General features: G+C 45.9%; 1 protein-coding gene across 1 annotated transcript; it reads left to right on the forward strand.

Moving 5' to 3' along the window:
- The first annotated feature begins 997 nt into the window (after positions 1–997).
- On the forward strand, positions 998–26,773 carry LOC125554720 (proline-rich receptor-like protein kinase PERK8). Its single transcript, XM_048718173.1, has 3 exons — positions 998–1,152; positions 25,174–25,858; positions 26,715–26,773. Exons 1-3 carry the CDS (start codon positions 998–1,000, stop codon positions 26,721–26,723), a joined length of 849 nt encoding a protein of 282 aa, XP_048574130.1. The 3' UTR covers positions 26,724–26,773.
- Positions 26,774–27,037: the final 264 nt, after the last annotated feature.

A 27,037-nucleotide genomic window follows, 5' to 3' on the forward strand; every position in this document is an offset into this window, starting at 1 on the left:
AAGAACAGCCTACTGAGGTTGAGGTGTTCTTGTGCCTGGTGAACTTGTGTGGGTGGATGATCTTGGATCCGCTCAGGTCCGTCCTCCCCCACTGTGGTGGCTAGTTCTACTTATATAGGCCCTGGTCCTCTCCAAAAATATTGAGCTGGAAGGGAGCCAACAACGGCCAATTCAAAAGGGGACAACTAGTACAAGTTATCCTGACAAAAGGTGGTCATCGCCTGGCAAAGGTTCTGGTGATGACGCCGTCTTGGGCTCCATGGTGACCTCCGTCTTGCCGTCCTTCTGGCTTTGGTCTTGTTGCACCAATATGGAAACCTTTGCTTGATGCCTTGGTACTCCACGCCTGCGCTTGCCCCCTTGGTACCAAAGGGGAAACAAGGACACTGCGCGTGCTGGTGCCCGCCTGGTCTTGATCGTCATGGCTCACGTCACGAGGATCTCGCGAGGTTTGCCTTGCCTTGATCTCTCCGCCCCTCGCGAGCCTGCCTGGCGAGGTCGCTCCTGAGGAGGTCTTGCGTCGTCCGCCTCGCGAGGCTTGGCCCCTCACGAGTGTCTTGAATGCCTCATCGATGAAGATGGGCCGTACAGACCTGCCAGCCCAGCCACACTGTGTGCCACAGGCAGGAAAGTTTGGGTACCCCCGTTCCCAGAAAGCCGACAGTAGCCCCCGGGCCCAAGGCTCGCTCGGTCTTGGCTTTGAGGCGAAGCCAAAGGATCAATCATGGAGCGCCATGGGCCCCAAAAGCCTCCGGCCTCGGTTGACGTGTGGCGGTTGACTGGACGTGGGCGTCTCCACTTTCCCACGCTGCCTCGGCAACTGCCCGACTTGACAAGTCCTTGCGACATGCAAGGAAAGGCATCATTACATGTGATCATGGAGGTGCTGGTTGGCCTTCTCCTGCTATAAATGGGGAGGGGGCAGAGCCCCCGTCACCCTTCTCTTCCCATTCCGCTCACTTTTTCTTCCTCTACTCCACCGATAGCAGCAACTTCAATGGCGTCGATCCGTAGGTTTTCGGCTGAGGAGAAAGGAAAGGTTCCCCTCGACATGCCAGCGCTGCTCCCGCCGAAGAAGAGGTCGGTCCACCGCTGCGACGCTGCGGAGATGCAGGTGGTGATGAGGCCTTTGTGCGAGCGGCCTCCTCCTGGGTATCCGCTGCCCTTGTACACCCAAGCCGAGGGCTCAGGAGGAAGGAGCGACGAACGCCGGTGCGTGCACCGCGGCCAAGGTCGACGCGCTGCGGCGATGAGCGTCGTCGCTCCTGGAGTCCACGCCGTGGACTCCTCATGCGAGCTCGTGTTATGGGCGGCGATGGCCCCAAGCTCCTGGATCCGCTTCTCGCACTTCTTTTATGAGGTGATGCCACCGAGGGGGCCTCTTGAGCTCTAGTTGCAGCGTGCTGACTGCGATGCTCCGGCGACCGGAGCAGAGGTTGAAGCAGTCTCCACCGACAAGACCTTCATGGCCCACGGCTGGGGCGAGGTCGTGCGGGTTTTCCGTGTGGAGGGCGCCCTCGTGATCCACTTCGAGTACGATGGCGCCTCCATGCTGTTCTTCAAGGTCTTTGACGCAGAGGGTCGCCGCTTGGAGTGTTGCCCCGAAGGGGAGCGCCAGGATGAGGCGCGCCCCGCTCGCGGCTGCTCCAACAGTAGCGACTTTTTGGAGTCCAGCGGTTCTCCCGAGCTCTATGAGACTCCGGAGACGAGCAACGACAACTGCGTGCCCCCGAGCTCTCGTCGCGCCCGGAGCAAGGCCGCAACGTCCGGCTGCCGCCATCACTAATCTAGATGGGGTTGTCGCCGGCCTCCTGCGGCCCACTGTTGATGATGGCGTCAGCCGCGGGGGGTGTGATACGTCTCCGTCGTATCTACTTTTCCAAACACTTTTGCCCTTGTTTTGGACTCTAACTTGTATGATTTGAATGGAACTAACCCGGACTGACGCTGTTTTCAGCAGAATTGCCATGGTGTTGTTTTATGTGCAGAAAACAAATATTCTCGGAATGACCTGAAACTCCACGGAACATCTTAGAAAAAACAATAAAAAATCCTCGCCAAAGATGAAGACCGGGGGGACCACACCCTTCTCACGAGGGTGGGGGGCGCCCCCCTACCTCATGGGCCCCCCTGGATGCCCTCCGATGCCAACTCCAACTCTATATATTTGCTTTCGGAGAGAAAAAATCAGAGAGAAGAAATCATCGCATTTTACGATACGGAGCCGCCGCCGAGCCCTAAAACCTCTCGGGAGGGCTGATCTGGAGTCCGTTCGGGGCTCCGGAGAGGGGGATTCGTCGCCGTCGTCATCATCAACCATCCTCCATCACCAATTTCATGATGCTCACCGCCGTGCGTGAGTAATTCCATCGTAGGCTTGCTGGACGGTGATGGGTTGGATGAGATTTATCATGTAATCGAGTTAGTTTTGTTAGGGTTTGATCCCTAGTATCCATTATGTTCTGAGATTGATGTTGCTATGACTTTGCTATGCTTAATGCTTGTCACTAGGGCCCGAGTGCCATGATTTCAGATCTGAACCTATTATGTTTCCATGAATATATGTGAGTTCTTGATCCTATCTTGCAAGTCTATAGTCACCTACTATGTGTTATGATCCGGCAACCCCGAAGTGACAATAATCGGGACCACTCCCGATGATGACCATAGTTTGAGGAGTTCATGTATTCACTATGTGCTAATGCTTTGTTCCGGTTCTCTATTAAAAGGAGGCCTTAATATCCCTTAGTTTCCAATAGGATCCCGCTGCCACTGGAGGGTAGGAGAAAAGAGTCATGCAAGTTCTTTTCCATAAGCACGTATGACTATATACAGAATACATGCCTACATTACATTGATGAATTGGAGCTAGTTCTGTGTCACCCTATGTTATGACTGTTACATGATGAACCGCATCCGGCATAATTATCCATCACTGATCCGGTGCCTACGAGTTTTCCATATACTGGTTTACGCTTATTTACCTTCCCACTGCTACTGTTACAATCACTACAAAATACCAAAAACATTACTTTTGCTGTCTTTACTTTTGTTGCCGCTACCACCACTATCATATTATTGTGCTACTAAACACTTTGCTGCAGATACTAAGTTTGCAGGTGTGGTTGAATTGACAAATCAGCTGCTAATACTTGAGAATATTCTTTGGCTCCCCTTGTGTCGAATCAATAAATTTGGGTTGAATACTCTACCCTCGAAAGCAATTGCGATCCCCTATACTTGTGGGTTATCAAGACTAATTTATTGTGCCATTGCCGGGGAGCATAGCTCTATTCTTTGACTCACTTGGGATTTATATCTACTGGACACTATGAAGAACTTGAGAGATCCAAAAACCAAGATCTATCCCTCAACTACGAGGGAAGGTAACGAACTGCCATCTAGCTCTGCACTTGATTCACCTTCTGTTATGAGTAAGTTTGCGACACCTACACCTGCTTCTGCTATTCGTTCTGATATGTCGCATGTTATTGATGATGCCACTTCAGCTATGCATGATACTTATGATGAAACTGCTTCTATGCGTGATACTACTGTGTCCCTTGGTGAATTTCTTGATGAACAAATTGCTAGGGCTAGAGAAAAAGAAATTATTGAATCTGAATACGATGATGATAGTGATGATGAAAATATGCCTGTTATTCCTGAGGGCTATCTTTTTGATATGGAATCTTCTGCCGCTATTTTAGCTTGCAAGGATAGATATGAGATTAAGAGGTTATTAATTAAATGGAACAAAGAATCACTTAGAGATAAAATGAAACCCGACCCTGCTTTTGCTACTTCACCTATATGTGTTCCTGATAAGGATTATGAATTCTCTGTTGATCCTGATATACTTATTTTGGTTGAATCTGATCCGTTTTATGGCTATGAATCTGAAACTGTTGTGGCACATCTTACTAAGTTAAATGATATAGCTGCCATGTTCACTAATGATGAGAGATCGTGTTACTTTTATATACTCAAAATATTTCCATTCTCATTAAAGGGTGATGCTAAGATATGGTTTAATTCTCTTGATCCTGGTTGTGTGCGTAGTCCCCAGGATATGATTTATTACTTCTCTGCTAAATATTTCCCTGCTCATAAGAAACAAGCTGCTTTGAGAGAAATATACAACTTCGTGCAAATTAAAGAAGAGAGTCTCCCACAAGCTTGGGGGAGGCTTCTCAAGTTACTTAATGCTTTGCCTGATCATCCTCTTAAGAAACCTGAAATACTTGATATCTTTTATAATGGACTAACCGATGCTTCCATAGATTACCTGGATAGTTGTGCTGGTTCTCTTTTGAGGGAAAGAACACCGGATGAAGCTGAAATTCTATTGAATAATATGTTGACAAATGAAAATAATTGGGCACCTCCTGAGCCAACTCCTGCTCCAATTACTAAACCTATTCCTAAACCAACTCCGAAGAAGAGAGGTATTCTATTTCTCAGTCCCGAAGATATGCAAGAGGCAAAGAAATCTATGAAAGAAAAAGGTATTAAAGCTGAAGACGTTAAGAATTTACCTCCTATTGAAGAAATACATGGTCTTAATATACCGCCTGTTGAAGAAACATATGTTCTCAATTCTTTATTTACTGAAGAACCTCCTGATCCCGATATCCCAACACAGGTAGTAAAGGTAAATTCTCTCTGTAGATATGATAAAGCTGAGATCCCTCCTACTAAAATTGCTAGTCAGTGCTTGGATGAGTTTGATAACTTTATGTTTAAGCAAGACGACTTCAATGCTTATTTTGGTAGACAATTAAAAGAAAATGCTTATATGATTAGATGCTTGGGTGATTATATGGCTAGTATTAAAGGTGAACTTAAACTTGTTAGCAAACATGCTTCTATGGTTACTACTCAAGTAGAACAAGTACTTAAGGCTAAAAAAGAAGTGCTTGATGAAATGAATAGTAAGAAAAATGAATATGCCATTAGAGTGGCTACTAGAACTGGTAGAATGACTCAGGAACCTTTGTATCCTGAAGGCCACCCTAAGAGAATCGAGCAAGATTCTCAAAGAAATAATATTGATGTTCCTAGTTCTTCTAAAAAGAAGAAGAAGAAAAATGATAGAACTGTGCAAACTTCTAGTGAACCTATTGCTGAACCACCTGATAATCCAAATGATATTTCTATGTCTGATGCTGAAACACAATCTGGTAATGAACATGAACCTAGTAAAAATATTAATGATGATGTTCATGATGATGCTCAACCTAGTAATGATAATGATGTAGAAATTTAACCTGCTGTTGATCTTGATAACCCATAATCAAAGAATCAACGTTATGATAAAAGAGACTTTGTTGCTAGGAAACATGGTAAAGAAAGGGAACCTTGGGTTCAGAAACCCATGCCCTTTCCTCCGAAACCATCCAAGAAAAAGGATGACGAGGATTTTGAGCGATTTGCTGAAATGATTAGGCCTATCTTTTTGCATATGCGATTAACTGATGTGCTCAAAACAAATCCTTATGCTAAATATATGAAGGATATCATTACTAATAAAAGAAAGATATCGGAAGCTGAAATTTCCACCATGCTTGCTAATTATACTTTTAAGGATGGAATAGCAAAGAAACTTGGAGATCCCGGAGTACCTACTATACCTTGCTCCATTAAAAGAAATTATATTAAAACTGCTTTATGTTATCTTGGAGCCAGTGTTAGTGTTATGCCTCTCTCTTTATATCGTAGACTTGACTTGAATAAGCTGACACCGACTGAAATATCTTTGCAAATGGCTGATAAATCAACTGCTATACATGTCGGTATTTGTGAGGATGCGCCTGTTGTGGTTGCAAACGTTACTATCTTAACGGACTTTGTTATACTTGATATTCCCGAGGATGATAGTATGTCTATTATTCTTGGAAGACCTTTTATTAATACTGCAGGGGCTTTTATTGATTGCAACAAAGGCAATGTCACTTCATGTCAATGGTAATGAGCATACGGTACACTTTCCGAGGAAACAACCTCAAGTTCATAGTATCAACTCTATTGGAAAAATTCCATCGATTATATTTGGAGGTTTTGAATTTCCTCTTCCTACTGTCAAGAAGAAATATGATATTCTTATTATTGGGGATGTGCATATCCCTGTTGAGGTCACTTAGTGTTATTCGAAGTTTCTCCGGTTTCATGATTATCGGAATGAGTTTGTTAACAAGACTTGATCAACCTTGTTAGTGGATTCTTTTTGATGAGCATGAGATGGATGAAACTAGAAGCACAAACTTCTATACCCCACTTTTACTTTCTGTTATTTATATTAAATAAAGTAAAAATAGTATTTTCTGTCTGTTTCCTGACTTATCCGTGCAATATAAAAATATCCCGAAAATAAAAGTCCTCAGAATTACATGCCAATTTAATATGATTTTTTTGGGAATATTTGAGGATTTACTGTGCAAAAATTACCGCGGGAGGAGCTGCCACCTGGCCACGAGGGTGGTGGGTGCCCCCCCTAGGGCACGCCCCCCTGCCTTGTGGGCCCATGGTGGCCCTCCTCCACTTATCCCAGCACCCATCTTCTTCCTCTGTCTCACACAAACCCGAAAAACCAACTCAAGCACGAGTTCCAGCCACTTTTGCCGTGATTTTCGATCTCCTTGCTCAAAGCACCTCTCGCAAATCTGCTTGGGGAGATTGTTCCTTGGTATGTGACTCCTCCATTGGTCCAATTAGTTTTTGTTCTAGTGCTTTATTCTTTGCAAATTTGTGCTGCATAGGTGACCATGTTCTTGAGCTTGCATGTCAAATTTATATGGTTCTAAGTAGTTCTAATGCTTGATATAGGCTCTAGGCACTTGTAGGAGTAGTTGCTATCAGTTTTATTAAAGTTGGTTCACTTTTGTTTGAAGTTACTAAAAATTTTAGATTATTTCAGAAAAATAATGAGGAGATTTTTGAGGGGCTCATCGAGCCAAAGCTCGAAGGAAAAGGCACCGAAGCCTAAGTATAATTTGCCACGCACCGTGGAGATTCGGGCGTGTGAATGGCCTTCTGAAGATTTCTTGAGAGCAGCCGGTATTACGAAGATTTTCATGAATTGGCTCACAATGCAGGCCTCACCGCTTTCCTCCACGACCAATGCGATCAGTATCTCTTACTCACAAATACTTTTGTGCAAAACTTTCATTTTCATTCTAGGAACTCACCACCTACGGTGGAGTTTCATTTATATGATGAGGATAAGGAGATGTCACTATGATCTCTGTCGGATTTGTTTAATCCCTTTTGAGGGCAAGACAGAAGAACCACATCATGATGATGTGGCTGGGTTTATTGATACTATCACTGTAGGAGAAACTAGAAAGGTTTCCGATGCACGAATCACTAGCATACATTTTCCTGTTTTATGCTACTTTGAATTATTTGCTAGTCGTTGTTTAATTGGATGCGGAAACAGTGGAAAACTTAGTATCCCTGATATAATTATTCTGCACCATGGTTTATACAGTGATAACACTTTTAGTATGGGCGGTATTATTGCTAGACGGTTAAGTATGAACCGTACTAAGGGTCCCATCTTTGGAGGCATCTATGCCACACGCCTAGCTGCACATTTTAACATACCTATTAGGCATGCTAAGAAGGAAGAAAAGGTGCTGCCCTGTGTTTATTTAGATCATAAAAGTATGGTGGCACATGATTTTATTGTTAAGAATAGGGCAGGAGAGCTTAAATATCAATTGTTCTTTAACAAACACCATCCTGAGACTATTATCCTGCCTGCTCCTTCTTTGTTTAATTTTATAGGACCCTACCTCGTTACGTGGGCTGCCTTCCAAGCTTACAAGAATCCTGCACCAGCCCCGGAACAGGAACCACAAGATGAACCTCCATGACAATCTGTTTATTCTTGGGATCCAGAGATGACTGTCAGCCAGTGGCAGTCAGAGTCTTCTTCTTCATCATAGTATGATCCCAACTATTTTTCCTCATCACAGTATGACCCCAACAATTATTATTATCGATATCCGCCAGGCCAGCTGTGGCCATAGACCAACTTAGGCCAAAAGCCTAAGCTTGGGGGAGTATGTATTTCTCACCGACATTACATTTATGTTCACACACACTCTTTGCTAGATGTCGGTGCTCATACTTTTTCACTGTAATATCCATGCTAGTTTATTTTCTTTTTCCTGCTTTCTTCTTGTGTGTTTGCTAAACCTTAAGAAAAAACAAAAAAATTAGTAGTAGTTTATTTTTCTGCTGTAGTAGTAATAATTAAAAAGAAAACCCAAAAATATTTCCCGTTCTTCTTTTGCTTGTTGGGAGCTTTCCCGTGTAAATAGTTTTGTTTCTTTTCTTTTCTCTGGGGGTCAGTAGGAGAAGACCATAATTAAATTGTTGAAGTGGGTCTTATATGCATTATTGTTGATTTAACCAAGAGCCCATATTGCCTTGTCTTCTCCTGTTTATTGAATGCTCGCATATTCCAGCTTAGTCCAATGCACGTACACTCTTATTATTATTCACACCGTTCAGTCGTGCAAGTGAAAGGCAATTATAATGATATATGATGGACTGACTGATTTGAGAAAAGCCGGTATGAACTCGACCTCTTTTGTTTTTGTAAATATGATGAGTCCCTCGTTCTTGATCCAGCTTATTATGAATATACATGTTTGCAATGACAATTAGAGATCATAGTTTATTGTGCCATGCTTGATTAGCTATGAGTTATAATGATTTACCTTGTGTGTCAACATGCTATTGAGATGATTATGATGTGGTATGATGGGGTGGTATCCTCCTTTGAATGATTTAAGTGACTTGACTTGGCACATGTTCACGCATGTAGTTGAAACAAAATCAACACAGCCTTCACGATATTTATGTTCATGGTAGATTATATCATACTCATGCTTGCATCCAATGTTTATTAATTTTAATGCATGTACATGGCTGTTGTCGCTCTCTAGTTGGTCGCTTCCCAGTCTTTTGCTAGCCTTCACCTGTACTAAGCGGGAATACTGCTTGTGCATCCAATCCCTTAAACGCCAAAGTTATTCCAGATGAGTCCACCATACCTTCCTGTATGTGGTATATACCTGCCGTTCCAAGTAGATTTGTATGTGCCAAACTCTAAACCTTCAAATAAACATTCTATTTTGTATGCTCGAATAGCTCATGTATCAACCAAGGCTGTCCTTATCTTCCGTGTTAGGCGGGTTATTATCAAGAGGAGTGGACTCCGCTCCTCACTCACGAGAAAATGGCTGGTCACCGGGAAGCCCAGTCCCATGCTTTATGCAAACCAAATCAAAATTAATTGCAAACAAAACTCCCCCTGGGACCTGATGTATGTTGGAGGCACTCGTTGTTTCGAGCAAGCCATGGATTGATGCTTGTTGGTGGAGGGGGAGTATAAACTTTACCATTCTGTTTGGGAACCGCCTATAATGTGTTTAGCATGGAAGATATCGCCATCTCTTAGTTGATACGTTGACAATGAAAGTATACCTCTCAAAATACAATTTATCTCTATTGCAAAACCGAGCTCTGGCACCTCTACAAATCCCTGCTTCCCTCTGCAAAGGGCCTATCCATTTACTTTTATGTTGAGTCATCACCCTCTTATTAAAAAGCACTAGCTGGAGAGCACAATTGTCATTTGCATTCATCACTGTTAATTTATATTGGGTATGACTATGATTGGATCTCTTTTACCATGAATTACAATGTCTAGTCAGTCCTTGATCTTTAAAGGTGCTCTGCATTTATGTTTTGCAGTCTCAGAAAGGGCTAGCGAGATACCATCTTGTTATATCATATTATGATTGTTTTGAGAAAGTGTTGTCATCCGAGATTTATTATTATGGCTTGCTAGTTGATTATGCTATTGATGTGAGTAATTGTGAGACCTGAGAATTATTGCAAATGTGGTTAGTTATGATCTATGCTGAAAACTTGAATGCTCGCTTGACATAGTTACAAAAACAAGAGCAAACAGAGTTTGTCAAAGTTTTTATTTTTTCAGTTTGTCAACTGAATTGCTTGAGGACAAGCAAGGGTTTAAGCTTGGGGGAGTTGATACGTCTCCGTCGTATCTAATTTTCCAAACACTTTTGCCCTTGTTTTGGACTCTAACTTGTATGATTTGAATGGAACTAACCCGGACTGACGCTGTTTTCAGCAGAATTGCCATGGTGTTGTTTTATGTGCAGAAAACAAATATTCTCGGAATGACCTGAAACTCCACGGAACATCTTAGAAAAAATAAAAAAAATCCTCGCCAAAGATGAAGACCAGTGGGCCCACAACCTTCTCACGAGGGTGGGGGGCCGCCCCCCTAGGGCACGCCCCCTACCTCGTGGGCCCCCTGGATGCCCTCCGACACCAACTCCAACTCTATATATTTGCTTTCGGAGAGAAAAAATCAGAGAGAAGAATTCATCACATTTTACGATACGAAGCCGCCGCCAAGCCCTAAAACCTCTCGGGAGGGCTGATCGGGAGTCCGTTCGGGGCTCCGGAGACGGGGATTCGTCGCCGTCGTCATCATCAACCATCCTCCATCACCAAGTTCATGATGCTCACTGCCATGCGTGAGTAATTCCATCGTAGGCTTGCTGGACGGTGATGGGTTGGATGAGATTTATCATGTAATCGAGTTAGTTTTGTTAGGGTTTGATCCCTAGTATCCATTATGTTCTGAGATTGATGTTGCTATGACTTTGCTATGCTTAATGCTTGTCACTAGGGCCCGAGTGCCATGATTTCAGATCTGAACCTATTATGTTTTCATGAATATATGTGAGTTCTTGATCCTATCTTGCAAGTCTATAGTCACCTACTATGTGTTATGATCCGGCAACCCCGAAGTGACAATAATCGGGACCACTCCCGGTGATGACCATAGTTTGAGGAGTTCATGTATTCACTATGTGCTAATGCTTTGTTCCGGTTCTCTATTAAAAGGAGGCCTTAATATCCCTTAGTTTCCAATAGGATCCCGCTGCCATGGGAGGGTAGGAGAAAAGATGTCATGCAAGTTCTTTTCCATAAGCACGTATGACTATATACAGAATACATGCCTACATTACATTGATGAATTGGAGCTAGTTCTGTGTCACCCTATGTTATGACTGTTACATGATGAACCGCATCCGACATAATTATCCATCACTGATCCGGTGCCTACGAGTTTTCCATCTACTGGTTTACGCTTATTTACCTTCCCGCTGCTACTGTTACAATCACTACAAAATACCAAAAACATTACTTTTGTTGTCTTTACTTTTGTTGCCGCTACCACCACTATCATATTAATGTGCTACTAAACACTTTGCTGCAGATACTAAGTTTCCAGGTGTGGTTGAATTGACAAATCAGCTGCTAATACTTGAGAATATTCTTTGGCTCCCCTTGTGTCGAATCAATAAATTTGGGTTGGATACTCTACCCTCGAAAGCTGTTGCGATCCCCTATACTTGTGGGTTATCAGGGTGTAGATAGGATTCTCCTAGGTTCATGTCTTTTGTTCCCTGCGAGGAATCAAGAAGCACCCCGTGGGGGTGTGTATAGCGTTTGCAATGTCTTTGTTCATGTTATCCCAATTACGGAAGCCTTGTTAGCGCAAGTCCTGTTTAGGCTCGGTCTTCCCTTTCCAACCTCGCCACAACTTGTTGCTCTACGCCGACAGGTCCCGGTCCCTAGGCAAGCTTCAGCTATTGCTGGTATGCCAGGTCACGCGCCGTGGTCAAGGCTAGGAGGTGAGCGGCCTGAGGTCTAGTAAGAGCCTCTGAGGCGCGATGCTCAGGGGGTCCACTTTAGCGCTCAAGAAACTGTGGTAAGATAAGAAAGGGAGGCGACGTTGCCCCAATAGGGCTGCGGTGAGCGTGTCCCCTAGGTCCCAACGATTGGTTGATCTGAGCTCGTGACTTATCTTGGCGGTCCGGGTTGGTTCTTCGTGATGCGCCAGAACTGTGCGCGAACATCCGCAGCGTAGCTAGGTCAGGCCTATACGAGTCCTCCCCCTTCAATGCTCCCCTTTGTGCTCTACGTCCTCAGGTCCCAGCCCTCGAGCGAGCTCGGCCACCGCTGGTATGCCAGGTCATGTGTCGTGGTCAAGGCCAGGGGGTGAGGGCTGGAGAACTAGTACGAGCTCCCGAGTCACGATGCTCAGGAGCCCCCCTTTTTAACGTGCAAGTGGATTACTTGGAAGAGGTGGGAGCTCGCAGTGCCGCCTGGTGCTATCTTCGTGAGATCCCTGCGAGCCAGCACAAGGAAGAACACAATCTGCCATTATGGTTGCCAGCCTACCGCTGGTTGCTCCGCGAGGGGGTGAAGGCACTGAGGGCCTGGTGAGGTGACGTGCGCGAGGCGTGCCACAAGCCAGAGCTCGACCGCTTAGGTTTATTGACGTGGTAGGGACAGACCCATGCACCAGCGCCGTGCCAGCGTGAGGAAGCCCCGTGGGAGGCAACGGTTGAGCAGGTAGCAATCATAGGTAGATCAAACATGAGAGCAACAGGCTTAAGTAAGTGCACGAGAGATACATGCCACTGGGTCAGGCCCGAGCGGCTTGGGGATGATGCAGCCCGAGGGGCGTTCCCAACAAGGTAATCTAAAGACATAAAAAGGGATACATGCCACAGGGACGGACCCACGCGACCTGGGAATGATGCAGCCCGAGGGGCGCTCCCAGCTAGATGAACTTGGAAAGATGTCACCTAGTTATGTTGACGAAGGAGAGTTGGGCAGCTGAAGGTGCACGGCGAAGGGGTTGCTCCTCACGATCCTCCGGAGCTTTGAGCCTCGGGAGGCTCTGGGGGCTCAGGTGGTTCCTTGAGGACCGTCTCCATCTCCATCAGGACGGCATGGTGCCTGGTCTCCTGAGCCGCTAGGATGCGCTGCAAGTTGCGCTGGTAGGCGGACGATACACTTGACAGGCCAAAGGGCATGCAGACGTAGCTGTGTGATGGGCCCTCGCAGCGTCCCACGCGCGAAGGCCAGAAAAGCTCCTGAGAAGCGGCCCTGTTGAGCCCTGGAATGTTGATGCAAACATGCAGCTCGGCATCCTCGCCTGGATGGGAAGCTGCGTCTCGTGAGCGGCGGTCGCCGCACATGGCCCTTGTGTCTTGCAGCTCCTGGGTGGTCTTGGTGATGAACTCCTGAACGGTGCGCAATCCTTGCCCTGGGCCCTCCTGAGGGAAACGTGTTGCAAAGAACGCCTCCCTCGTGATGTGGGCAAAGTCTGAGGCCTTCCAGAAGAAAGCAACCGAGCCCTGCCCGAGAAGGGCACCGGGCACGCCTTCCTATGTGATGGAGGGAGGCGCCCTTGGAGCAGGTGCTGATCCTGACGAGGCTCCGACTGTGACGCCACCCTCCTGAGGTCCCGCACGTCACAGCTGCTTCTTCTTCTTAGGGATGGCCTCAGGAGGGCCCTCGCCCTTGCTGCCGGGGTCGTCGACTGCTGTAGCTTGGAAGGCACGATCGAGGGAGCACACCGCATCTCTTTCTTCACATGGGACCGTGATGATTTCGTTGCTTCCCGGCATCTTGAGGACATTGTAGCTGTGATGGGTCACAGCCATAAACTTGGCCAGGGCGGGATACCCGAGGATGGCATTGTACGGCAGGCGGATGTGTGCAACATCGAAGTCGATGAGCTCGGTGCGGTAGTTCTTGCGTTCCCCGAAGGTGACAGGGAGGCGGACCTGCCCTATCGGTGTGGTGGAACCGTCGATCACTCCTGAGAAAGGCTTGGTGGGCTGAAGCTGGTCATACGGCACTTGGAGGCTGTCGACCGTGTCGATGGACAGGACGTTGAGCCCTGCGCCACCGTCAATGAGGGTATTGGTAACTTGCCCGTTGCTGATGACTGGGAGACAAGCATCGGGAGGGTGCCAGCAGTAGCTACGCACTTGAGCTGGTCTGCCAAGTTGAATGTGATGGGGCACTGGGACCATCTGAGCGGGCACGTGGCTTCGAGCTTGGGGAGGACTGCATTCACTTCACGAGCAAACTGCTTGAAGATATGCTGCGAGGCTGGGGCCTGGGCTCCACCCAAGATGCATGCGATAGCACACGGTTCGTGGAAGCCCCCAGCCCCCTCGTCTTGCTGGTGTTCGTCATTCCTTATTGGCGGTGGTGGCAGTGGAGGAAGTCCAGCATTTCCTTGAGGACGATCCTCACGAGGCTGATTCCTCAGGCGCCCTCGCGAGGCTAGTGCTGCCAGCGGTCCTCACGAGGCCGGTCGCGCCACTCCTGGCGCGGGCCACGGTCATCCCAGTGTCCGCCACCACGTCCTCCTCCTCGGCCATAGCCCCGGTCGCCGCGCTCGGGGCGTGAACCGAAGCGTCCTTCGCGAATGGCTCTAAGCTCTTGTAGTCGCTGGTGTGGTGGGTGTTTAGGTTGTGGAAGGCGCAGAACGGACGACTGCCGTTGGATGAGTCTGGTTGGTCTCTGCCACGGTTCGTGTCTAGTTCTGCTGCGAGCACGGCTGCTCCCTTGAGCTTCACGTCCTTGGCCTTGGTCTTCTTCTCCTCTGGGTCCACAGCAGGGAGCTCAAGGAGGGAGAGGCGCCCCTCCTCACCTCCAGCACACTTGGTCATGATGATGAACAACTCCAGGGTCGTGCACAACTCTTCATCGATGGCGAGCTCCTCCTTCATCCTGACGTCGCGGACGCCATCAGAGAACGAAGAGATGATGGCCTCGTCGGTCACCTTGGGGATCTTGATCCGTGCGCTATCGAAGCGCTGAATGTACTTATGTAGGGTCTCTCCTGGTTGCTGCTTGATGCGGCACAGGTCGCCCGTGACCGGGGAAGGGGGCGGTCACGAGTGCCCTGGAAGTTGGCGATGAAGTGGGTGCGCATTTCATCCTAGGAGGAGATTGAGCCCGGAGGCAGGTTCAGGAGCCAGGAGCGGGCGCCTTTCTTGAGAGCCATGGGGAACCAGTTCACCATGAATTTCTCCTCGCCGTTGGCTGCTTCGATGCTCAGCTCGTAGAGTTGCAAGAACTCCTCGGGGTCGGGAGTACCGTTGTAGCGAGGAGGCAGATCCGGCCTGAACTTGCCCGGCCAGGCGATGCTACGCAGCTCGGGGGTGAAGGTGCGGCAGCCAGCTGTGATCACCGGGACCCGCCTTGGGGTTGGGGCTTGGTCTTGATGGGGTCCGCACCCTGCCGCTACAGGTGGCACGCGGGCTTGCCGCAGCAGCCGGTCCTGGCGTGGTGGCGCGAGGAGCGGCGGAGCGTTTTGTTGCGGCTGAGGGACTTCTTGACAGCTTCTCTCTTCACGCGCGGGTGCGGGACACGGCGGGTCGCATCATGGAGCCGTGTGTCTTGGCGCCAGGGCACCGTCTTAGGGCTGAGGTGGTGGAGGCGCTCCGTGGGCTACGTCGCCCGTAGCTGGCGGAGGGAGAGGCGAAGAGAGGGACGGCACAGGGGAGACCCTACGGCGCGGACAAGCTCGGTGATGCGGCCGAGCCAGTCCTCATAGAGGTTGTCGACCGGACAGTAGCGCAGGAGCTCGTGCGCATTGAGGAGAGCGGCCCATGCGTCCACGGGAGACGACGTGCATGGGAAGAAGAACCGGCTATTGATACGTCTCCAATGTATCTATAATTTTTGATTGCTCCAAGCTATATTATCTACTGTTTTGAATGTTTATGGGCTTTATTATACACATTTATATCATTTTTGGGACTAACCTATTAACCCAGAGCCCAGTGCCAGTTTCTGTTTTTACCCTGTTTTAGGGTTTTGAAGAAAAGGAAAATCAAACGGAGTCCAATTGACCTGAAACTTCACGGAACTCATTTTTGGAAGGAAAGAAGCCCAGAAGACTTGGAGTGCACATCGGGGGACCTATGAGGAGGCCACGAGGCAGGGGGGCGCGCCCTCCACCCTCGTGGCCCCCCCTGACATACTTCTTCCGCCTATATATCTCCATATACCCTAAAAACATCCGAGAGCACAATAGATTGGGAGTTCCGCCGCCAGAAGTCTCCGTAGCCACCGAAAGCCAATCTAGACCCGTTCTGGCAACCTGCCGGAGGGGGAATCCTTCTCCGGTGGCCATCTTCATCATCCCGGTGCTCTCCATGACAAGGAGGGAGTAGTTCTCCCTCGGGGCTGAGGGTATGTACCAGTAGCTATGTGTTTGATCTCTCTCTCTCTCTCTCGTGTTCTTGAGGTGGTACGATCTTGATGTATCGTGAGCTTTGCTATTATAGTTGGATCCTATGATGTTTTCTCCCCCTTCTACTCTCTTGTAATGAATTGAGTTTTCCCCTTGAAGTTATCTTATCGGATTGAGTCTTTAAAGATTTGAGAACACTTGATGTATGTCTTGCCGTGGATATCTGTGGTGACAATGGGATGTCACGTGATTCACTTGATGTATGTTTTTGGTGACCAACTTGCGGGTTCCGCCCATGAACCTATGCATAGGGGTTGGCACACGTTTTCGTCGTGATTCTCTAGTAGAACTTTGGGGCACTCTTCGAGATCCTTTGTGTTGGTTGAATAGATGAATCTGAGATTGTGTGATGCATATCGTATAATCATGCCCACGAATACTTGAGGTGACATTGGAGTATCTAGGTGACATTAGGGTTTTGGTTGATTTGTATCGTAAGGTGTTATTCTAGTACGAACTCTAGGGCTGTTTGTGACACTTGTAGGAATAGCCCAACGGATTGATTGGAAAGAATAACTTTGAGGTGGTTTCGTACCCTACCATAATCTCTTCGTTCGTTCTCCGCTATTAGTGACTTTGGAGTGACTCTTTGTTGCATTTTGAGGGATAGTTTTATGATCCAATTATGTTAGTATTGTTGAGAGGACTTACACTAGTGAAAGTATGAACCCTAGGCCTTGCTTCCTAGCATTGCAATACCGTTTACGCTCACTTTTATCATTCGTTACCTTGCTGTTTTTATTATTTCAGATTACAAATACCTTTATCTACTATCCATATACCACTTGTTTCACCATCTCTTCGCCGAACTAGTGCACCTATACAATTTACCATTGTATTGGGTGTGTTGGGGACACAAGAGACTCTTTGTTATTTGGTTGCTGGGTTGCTTGAGAGAGACCATCTTCATCCTACGCCTCCTACGGATTGATAAACCTTAGGTCATCCACTTGAGGGAAATTTGCTACTGTCCTACAAACCTCTGCACTTGGAGGCCCAACAACGTCTACAAGAAGAAGGTTGTGTAGTAGACCTCAAGCTCTTTTCTGGCGCCGTTGCCGGGGAGGTGAGTGCTTGAAGGTATATCTTTAGATCTTGGAATCGAGTCTTTTAGTTTCTTGTTTTATCACTAGTTTAGTTTATAAAAGAAAACTACAAAAAAATGGAATTGAGTTTGTCTCATACGCTTCACCTTTTTAATATCTTTCGTGAGTATGATGGAAAGGATAATTGTGCTCAAGTGCTAGAAGAAGAAATCTATAAAATGTTTGGCACTAAATATTTGAATGATGAGCATGATTGCAATGTTATTAGTATGAATTCCTTGAATATCCATGATGCTAATGATATGCAAAGCCACGAGCTTGGGGAAGCTATGTTTGATGAAGATAATATTTTGTGTCCCCCAAGTTTTGATGAGCAAATTTATTATGATGAAAGCATGCCTCCTATCTATGATGATTATTGTGATGACACGTATGCTTTAAAGAATAATAATAACAATGAAACTTGTCATCTTGATTTCAATTTTCAATCCCATGATAGTTACTTTGTTGAGTTTGCTCCCACTACTATTAATGAGAAGAATTTTGCTTGTGTGGAGAGTAATAAAATTTCTATGCTTATAGATCATGAAAAGAATGCTTTAAGTGCTGGTTATATTGTTGAATTCATTCATGATGCTACTGAAAATTATTATGAGGGAGGAATATATGTTTGTAAGAATTGCAATAATATCAAGTTCCCTCCCTATGTGCTTAAAATTTTGAAGTTATGCTTGTTTTACCTTCCTATGCTAGTTGATTATTGTTCCCACAAGTTGTTCGCTCACAAAATCCCTATGCATAGGAAGTGGGTTAGACTTAAATGTGCTAGTCATATTCTTCATGATGCTCTCTTTATGCTTCAATTCTTATCTTTTATGTGAGCATCATTGAAATCATCATGCCTAGCTAGGGGCGTTAAACGATAGCGCTTGTTGGGAGGCAACCCAATTATATTTTAGTTCCTTGATTTTTGTTCCTGTTTAGTAATAAATAATTCATCTAGCCTCTGTTTAGATATGTTTTTATGCTTTTAATTAGTGTTTGTGCCAAGTAGAACCTTTGGGAAGACTTGGGGAAAGTCTTGTTGATCATGCTGTAAAAAACAGAAACTTCAGCTCTCACGAGAATTGCTGCCATTTTTATTTGGAGAGTCATATTTAGCTAATTATTTTTGGAGATGATTAATAGATAAATTCCTCAGGTCCAGAAATTTATTTTAGAATTTTATGAGTTCCATAAGTATACGTTTGATCCAGATTACTACAGACTGTTCTGTTTTTGACAGATTCTGTTTTTCGTGTGTTGTTTGCTCATTTTGATGAATCTATGGCTAGTAAAATAGTTTATAAACAATAGAGAAGTTGGAATACAGTAGGTTTAACACCAATATAAATAAAGAATGAGTTCATTACAGTACCTTGAAGTGGTGATTTATTTTCTTATACTAACGGAGCTTACGAGTTTTCTGTTAAGTTTTGTGTTGTGAAGTTTTCAAGTTTTTGGTAAGGATTCGATGGACTATGGAATAATGACTGGCAAGAGCCTAATCTTGGGGATTCCCAAGTCACCCCAAGATAATATTCAAGGATATCCAAGATCCTAAGCTTGGGGATGCCCCGGAAGGCATCCCCTCTTTCGTCTTCGTTCATCGGTAAATTTACTTGGAGCTATATTTTTATTCACCACATGATATGTGTTTTGCTTGGAGCGTCGATTTATTTTATTTGCATTTTCTTGCTGTTATTTAGAACAATGTTTTGCATATTTTATTTCAATAAAAGTGGCATTGATAGCCTTTACTATGCCTATGTTACAAGTATACATGTTGCTGTTTGAAAACAGAAAGTTTACCGCTGTTGCAATAATTCCCTAGAAAAGTCAGAATGTGATAAAATTTTGGAACCTTTTGCATATCAATCTCTGATAAATTTAATACAGTGGGAATTTTCTTTCATAATTTTTGGAGATAGGGAAGTATGGATGTTGCTGCATTCTTTACAGACTATCCTGTTTAGGCAGATTGCCGTTATGTTTGCATTGTTTGCATATGTTTGCTTCTTTAATGATTCTATTTGAGGATAGGACTATTAAATATGGAGAGACATTTAGTATGAAATGTAGAATAATAATTTTAGTGATTTGCTACAGTAGAGTATGATAAGGTTTTGGCAATGGTTTATACTGACTTATCTCACGAGTCCTTGTTGAGTTTTGTGTGGATGAAGCTTTTGAGATTTAGGGAGACCGTGATATGGGAGGAATTAAGGAGACACAAAAGCTCAAGCTTGGGGATTCCCAAGGCACCCAAGATAATATTCCAAGAAGTCTCAAGTGTCTAAGCTTGGGGATGCCCCGGTTGGCATCCCACCTTTGTTCTTCAACAACTATCAGTTAGTATCGGTTGATCCTAAGTTTTTGCTTCTTCACATGATGTTTGCTATTCTTAGATGTCATTTTATTTTGCTTTGCTTTCTGTTTTAATAAAATACCAAGATCTGAAATTATTAAATGTTAGAGAGTCTTCACATAGTTGCATAATTATTAAACTACTCATTGATCTTCACTTATATCTTTTCGAGTAGTTTGTTGTTGCTCTAGTGCTTCACTTATATCTTTTAGAGCATGGTGGTAGTTTTATTTTGAAGAAATAGATGAACTCTCATGCTTCACTTAGATTATTTTGAGAGTCTTAAATAGCATGGTAATTTTCTTAAAATCCTAATATGCTAGGTATTCAAGAATAATAAAATTCTCTTATGAGTGTGTTGAATACTATGAGAAGTTTGAGATTTGATAATTGTTTTGAGATATGGAGATGGTGATATTAGAGTCATGCTAGTTGAGTGGTTATGAATTTGAGAAATACTTGTGTTGAAGCTTGTGATTCCCGTAGCATGCACGTATGGTGAACCGTTATGTGGTGAAGTCGGAGCATGATTTATTTTTTGATTGCCATCCTTATGAGTGGCGGTCGGGGACGAGCGATGGTCTTTTCCTACCAATCTATCCCCCTAGGAGCATGCGCATAGTACTTTGTTTCGATAACTAATAGATTTTTGCAATAAGTATGTGAGTTCTTTATGACTAATGTTGAGTCCATGGATTATACGCACTCTCACCCTTCCACCTTTGCTAGCCTCTCTAGTACCGCGCACCTTTCGCCGGTATCATACACCAACCATATCCTTCCTCAAAACAGCCACCATACCTACCTATCATGGCATTTCCATAGCCATTCTGAGATATATTGCCATGCAACTTTCCACAGTTCCGTTATTATGACACAGTTCATCATTGTCGTATTGCTTTGCATGATCATGTAGTTGACATCGTATTTGTGGCAAAGCCACCGTTCATAATTCTTTCATACATGTCACTCATGCATCATTGCACATCCCGGTACACCACCAGAGGCATTCATATAGAGTCATATCTTGTTCTAAGTATCGAGTTGTAATTCTTGAGTTGTAAGTAAATAAAAGTGTGATGATCATCATTATTAGAGCATTGTCCCAATGAGGAAAGAATGATGGAGACTATGATTCCCCCACAAGTCGGGATGAGACTCCGGACGAAAATAAATAAATAAATGAGGCCAAAGAAGCCCAAATAAAAAAAGGGAAAAGAGGCCATAAAAAAGGAGAAGGCCCAAATAAAAAATAAAAAAATGAGAGAAAAAGAGAGAAGGGACAATGTTACTATCCTTTTACCACACTTGTGCTTCAAAGTAGCACCATGATCTTCATAGTAGAGAGTCTCTCATGTTATCACTTTCATATACTAGTGGGAATTTTTCATTATAGAACTTGGCTTGTATATTCCAACAACGGGCCTCCTCAAGTGCCCTAGGTCTTCGTGAGCAAGCAAGTTGGATGCACACCCACTAGTTTATTTTGTTGAGCTTTCATACATTTATAGCTCTAGTGCATCCGTTGCATGGCAACCCCTACTCCTTGGATTAACATCAATCGGTGGGCATCTCCATAGCCCATTGATTAGCCTCGTTGATGTGAGACTTTCTCCTTTTTTGTCTTCTCCACATAACCCCCTCATTATATTCTATTCCACCCATAGTGCTATGTCCATGGCTCGCGCTCATGTATTGCGTGAAAGTTTATAGGTTTGAGATTACTAAAGTATGAAACAATTGCTTGGCTTGTCATCGGGGTTGTGCATGATGAGAGCATTCTTGTGTGACGAAAATGGAGCATGACTAAACTATATGATTTTGTAGGGATGAACTTTCTTTGGCCATGTTATTTTGAGAAGACATAATTGCTTAGTTAGTATGCTTGAAGTATTATCATTTTTATGTCAATATGAAATTTTGTCTTGAATCTTTTGGATCTGAATATTCATGCCACAATTAAGAAGAATTACATTGAAATTATGCCAAGTAGCACTTCGCATCAAAAATTCTGTTTTTATCATTTACCTACTCGAGGACGAGCAGGAATTAAGCTTCGGGATGCTGATACGTCTCCAACGTATCTATAATCTTTGATCGCTCCATTCTATATTATCTACTGTTTTGAATGTTTATGGGCTTTATTACACACTTTTATATCATTTTTGGGACTAGCCTATTAACCCAGAGCCCAGTGCCAGTTTTCGTTTTTACCCTGTTTTAGGGTTTCGAAGAAAAGGAATATCAAACGGAGTCCAATTGACCTGAAACTTCATGGAACTCATTTTTGGAAGGAAAGAAGCCCAGAAGACTTGGAGTGCACGTCGGGGGACCTGCGAGGAGGCCATGAGGCAGGGGGCGCGCCCACCCCCCTAGGCGCGCCCTCCACCCTCGTGAGCCCCTCGTGGCCCCCCTGACATACTTCTTCCGCCTATATATCTCCATACACCCTAAAACATCTGAGAGCACAATAGATCGGGAGTTCCGCCGCCAGAAGTCTCCGTAGCCACCGAAAGCCAATCTAGACCCGTTCCGGCACCCTGCCGGAGGGGGAATCCTTCTCCGGTGGCCATCTTCATCATCCCGGTGCTCTCCATGAAGAGGAGGGAGTAGTTCTCCCTCGGGGCTGAGGGTATGTACCAGTAGCTATGTGTTTGATCTCTCTCTCTCTCTCTCTCTCTCTCGTGTTCTTGAGGTGGTACGATCTTGATGTATAGCGAGCTTTGCTATTATAGTTGGATCCTATGATGTTTTCTCCCCCTTCTACTCTCTTGTAATGAATTGAGTTTTCCCCTTGAAGTTATCTTATCGGATTGAGTCTTTAAAGATTTGAGAACACTTGATGTATGTCTTGCCGTGGATATCTGTGGTGACAATGGGATATCACGTGATTCACTTGATGTATGTTTTGGTGACCAACTTGCGGGTTCCGCCCACGAACCTATGCATAGGGGTTGGCACACGTTTTCGTCGTGATTCTCCAGTAGAACTTTGGGGCACTCTTTGAGGTCCTTTGTGTTGGTTGAATAGATGAATCTGAGATTGTGTGATGCATATCGTATAATCATGCCCACGGATACTTGAGGTGACATTGGAGTATCTAGGTGACATTAGGGATTTGGTTGATTTGTATCTTAAGGTGTTATTCTAGTACGAACTCTAGGGCTGTTTGTGACACTTATAGGAATGGCCCAACGGATTGATTGGAAAGAATAACTTTGAGGTGGTTTCGTACCCTACCATAATCTCTTCGTTCGTTCTCCGCTATTAGTGACTTTGGAGTGACTCTTTGTTGCATTTTGAGGGATAGTTTTATGATCCAATTATGTTAGTATTGTTGAGAGGACTTACACTAGTGAAAGTATGAACCCTAGGCCTTGCTTCCTAGCATTGCAATACCGTTTACGCTCACTTTTATCATTCGTTACCTTGCTATTTTTATTATTTCAGATTACAAATACCTTTATCTACTATCCATATACCAATTGTTTCACCATCTCTTTGCTGAACTAGTGCACCTATACAATTTACCATTGTATTGGGTGTGTTGGGGACACAAGAGACTCTTTGTTATTTGGTTGCAGGGTTGCTTGAGAGAGACCATCTTCATCCTACGCCTCCTACGGATTGATAAAACTTAGGTCATCCACTTGAGGGAAATTTGCTACTGTCCTACAAACCTCTGCACTTGGAGGCCCAACAACGTCTACAAGAAGAAGGTTGTGTAGTAGACATCAGTCGTCCCTCCGCACGGAGGGATGCAGCAAGGATGCTTGCTGCTCGTTCCCCACCGGGCCGGTGGCGGCGTTGGCGGCAGGCGACGGGGAACGACGAGGTGGCCCGCCGACGGGAGCCGTCTGAGCGACGTGGGCGGCGAGGGCAGCCCGACGCTCAGCATGAGCGCGGCGCGTGTCTACCATGGAGACGACGAAGCAACAAGGCACGAGGCGACAGAAGGAAGCTTCAGCGCACCCCTACCTGGCGCGCCAAATGTCGGATCACGGGTTCCGGCAAACCCTCGAGGTTCGAACACTGGGGTGCACGCGAAGGTTTTCTCCCTATCGATCCACGCCCTTGCTCTCTAAGATCTTGCGGACGAAATCGACGAACTCACAACACCGAAAGACACAAGATTTATACTGGTTCGGGCCATCGTTGTGGTGTAATACCCTACTCGAGTGTGGTGGTGGTGGATTGCCTATTGGGCTGATCATGAACAATACAAGGGGAAGAACAGTCTCCTGAGGATGAGGTGTTCTTGTGCCTCGTGAACTTGTGTGGGTGGATGATCTTGGATCCGCTTAGGTCCATCCTCCCCCATTGTGGTGGCTAGTTCTACTTATATAGGCCCTGGTCCTCTCCCCAAATATTGAGCGGGAAAGGAGCCAACAACGGCCAATTCGAAAGAGGACAGCTAGTACAAGTTATCCTGACAAAAGGTGGTCTTCGCCTGCCAAAGGTTCTGGTGATGACGCCGTCTTGGGCTCCATGGTGACCTCCGTCTTGCCGTCCTTCTGGTCTTGGTCTCATTGCACCAATATGGAAACCTTTGCTTGATGCCTCGATACTCCACGCCTGCGGTTGCCCCCTTCGCACCAAAGGGGAAACAAGGACACAACGTGCGCTGGCGCCCGCCTGGTTGTAACGCCCCGAAACCGATGCGCCAGGTGTCTTCCAGTTATTCGTTATTGTTGCCTTGTCTTTTTCTTGCATGTTGCATTTCATCATGTCATCATGTGCATTGCATCATCATGTTTTCAAAACTTGCATTTGTCCGGGTATCCCAGTTCCTTCCGTTGTCCGTTCTAAGCCCAGACACACTCGCACGCGCCCACGGCACGTCTGAAATATTATTTTATAAGTGGTCCGAAAATGTTCTCGGAATGGGTTGAAAGTTGGCATGCGGTCTTGTTATGTTGTAGGTAGACCGCCTGCCAAGTTTCATCGCGTTCGGAGTCTGTTTGATGCCCCAACGGATAATTATAGCGGCAATATAGCCGGTCAAATGTCGGACGTTTTCGGTCTCCGGAAACGGTTGTCGGGCTGCCTTCTCTTCTCTCCTCTCAGCCCATCACACTCTCCACAGTCCGCTATCAACCGCCAGGCGCCGAAACCCCTCCTTGCACAATGCATCGACCCCCTCGCATGCGCGTCTGAAAGATGTCCTGAACCCGACCTAGGCAGTTGTCACCGTTGGACTCAGAACATCCCCAAACATCTACAAAATGTCCCCGTTTTTCTTTTTGCGCTACCTAACCTATTTTCCCATCCGTCCGATTTTGAGCGGAGGTACTAGATCGCCCCTAATCTAACCCATATGCTATGTATATATATAGGTCCAAAACCTAGTCTAGGCAGTCCCATCCATCCAATCCCACACCCGCCGCCGCCACTCTCAATCTTGGGATCCTCCCAGATCCCTCCTCACCAACCCACGCACATCCAGCCACCTCCCCAGACCCACCAACCATCCACCCATCTGAACCATCAGATCAGCATCCAGTGGCTCCTGTGCCCCAGTTCTTCTGATCGAGCAGCCTCGATCCAACCTCCCAGCAGCCGTGCTCGAGCGCTCCCGAGGCCGAGCTCCTCCAACGCCGCGCCGCCCCGGCGAGCCTGCCAGCCGGCGACCCCGTCCTCAGGCCGGCCCCGTCGCGCCACCTCTTCCTTCCCTTCCTCCTCTGGTTCTTCTCCCTCTCACTCACCTCGCCTCTCTCTCTCTCACACAGGTGGAGTCCATGGCGCCCCGTCCGAACCTCCACCACCGCTGCCTCCTATGCCGACTTGAACCCCATCGAATCAGGGCCTCATCGTCCGCGCCGACGACCAAGCCTGCCGCCGCCAAGTCCCGCGCCTTGCCGCCCATTCATCCGCTCTCTGTATTTCTTCATAGGAGCCGAGCCGCCGTCGTCCTATTCGACTCCCGCCATCAGGAACCAGCTCCCCTCGTCAGATCCGGTGGAGACTCGCCGCCGTTCGCTGCCTGAAGAACCCATCTCGCTGCACCTCCCTCCGTTCCTGGCGCCCACATCGCCGAAGTCCATCGCGCCCAGCCGCTGGCGCTTGAACATTGCTGCCGCCTCTGCTCTTTCAGTTGCGAGCAGCAGCTCGCTCGACTCGTCCTCGTTGACTAGGTCCAGAGCCAGCGTGGCCGGCCTCCAAGGCCCAGCAGCGGCCTCCTCTCTGGCCCAACTTCAGCTTCGGCCTACTAGGCCCAATGTGAGCAGCTCCCTCCAGCCCAGATCCATCAGTTTCGGCCCGTTTGTTTTTTTCTTTGTCCAGGGATTTTGCCTAATTATTCCAGTAAAACAGTTTTGCAGAAAGCCCCCTAGATTTCATGCATATCCTAACTCACAAACCGTGCATCGGTTTAAAATGTTTTGTATATGAAAAATGCTTAGAATTATGTGTAGATTAATAATATGACACTTTCATGCATGTTAAAAATGTTTAAAATAATGTTTGCATATAATTTACCTCTTGCCATGCTAAAATGGTTTATTTCATAACTAAATAATCATAACTCCAATTTTAATAAACTTTATATGTAAATGGGGTAGAAAAATGCCTAGTTTAACATGGTGCACTCACTTTGCATGTTTAATAACTCTAAAATATGGTCTAGGGCAGAACAGTACCAAAACTAAAATATGCAAATGAGGATTTTCCGGAATTGTTGTTTGTTATTTCCGGCCTCATTTAAACTTGACTAGGTAGTTAGTTTATGTATGCTTCACCTCTTGCCATGCTAACCAACATTTAATATTGTTGAGTACATAAACAGGAGAGAACTAAAGAAGTCACGTGGTGATTCGTCAATATGCAACGGAGTTGCATATTGAGCTCCACTTAATTTGTAGGATTGTTTTGTGCATTTTGCCATGCCATGCCTCTTTAAAGCACACATGCATCATACTTGGTTGTGCATCATGCCATGCTTATGTGATGGTTGTTTACCATATTGTTTGCTTCTTTCCGGTGCTGCTTCTTCGGGTTGGTTCCGATAACATCGCGTTTGCGACTATGCCCGGTTGTCTTCTTCATGGACTCGTTCTTCTTCCTTGCGGGATCTCAGGCAAGATGACCATACCCTCGAAATCACTTCTATCTTTGCTTGCTAGTTGTTCGCTCTATTGCTATGCCGCGATACCTACCACTTGCTATATCATGCCTCCCATATTGCCATGTCAAGCCACCTTTCTTAGCAAACCGTTGTTTGGCTATGTTACCACTTTTGCTCAGCCCCACTTATAGCGTTGTTAGTTGTAGGTGAAGTTGAAGCTGGTTCCATGTTGGAACATGGATATGTTGGGATATCACAATATCTCTTATTTAATTAATGCATCTATATACTTGGTAAAGGGTGGAAGGCTCGGCCTTATGCGTGGTGTTTTGTTC

This window comes from Triticum urartu, chromosome 4, assembly GCF_003073215.2.
Source record: "Triticum urartu cultivar G1812 chromosome 4, Tu2.1, whole genome shotgun sequence".
Lineage (NCBI taxonomy): Eukaryota > Viridiplantae > Streptophyta > Magnoliopsida > Poales > Poaceae > Triticum > Triticum urartu.

Bases quoted from the DNA above. Each gene is read 5' to 3' on its own strand.
- LOC125554720 (XM_048718173.1), top strand. From the start codon at position 998: ATGGCGTCGATCCGTAGGTTTTCGGCTGAGGAGAAAGGAAAGGTTCCC. The intron at 1,153-25,173 runs GTATCCGCTGCC...CTTCTGATCGAG, and splicing joins TGCGAGCGGCCTCCTCCTGG to CAGCCTCGATCCAACCTCCC.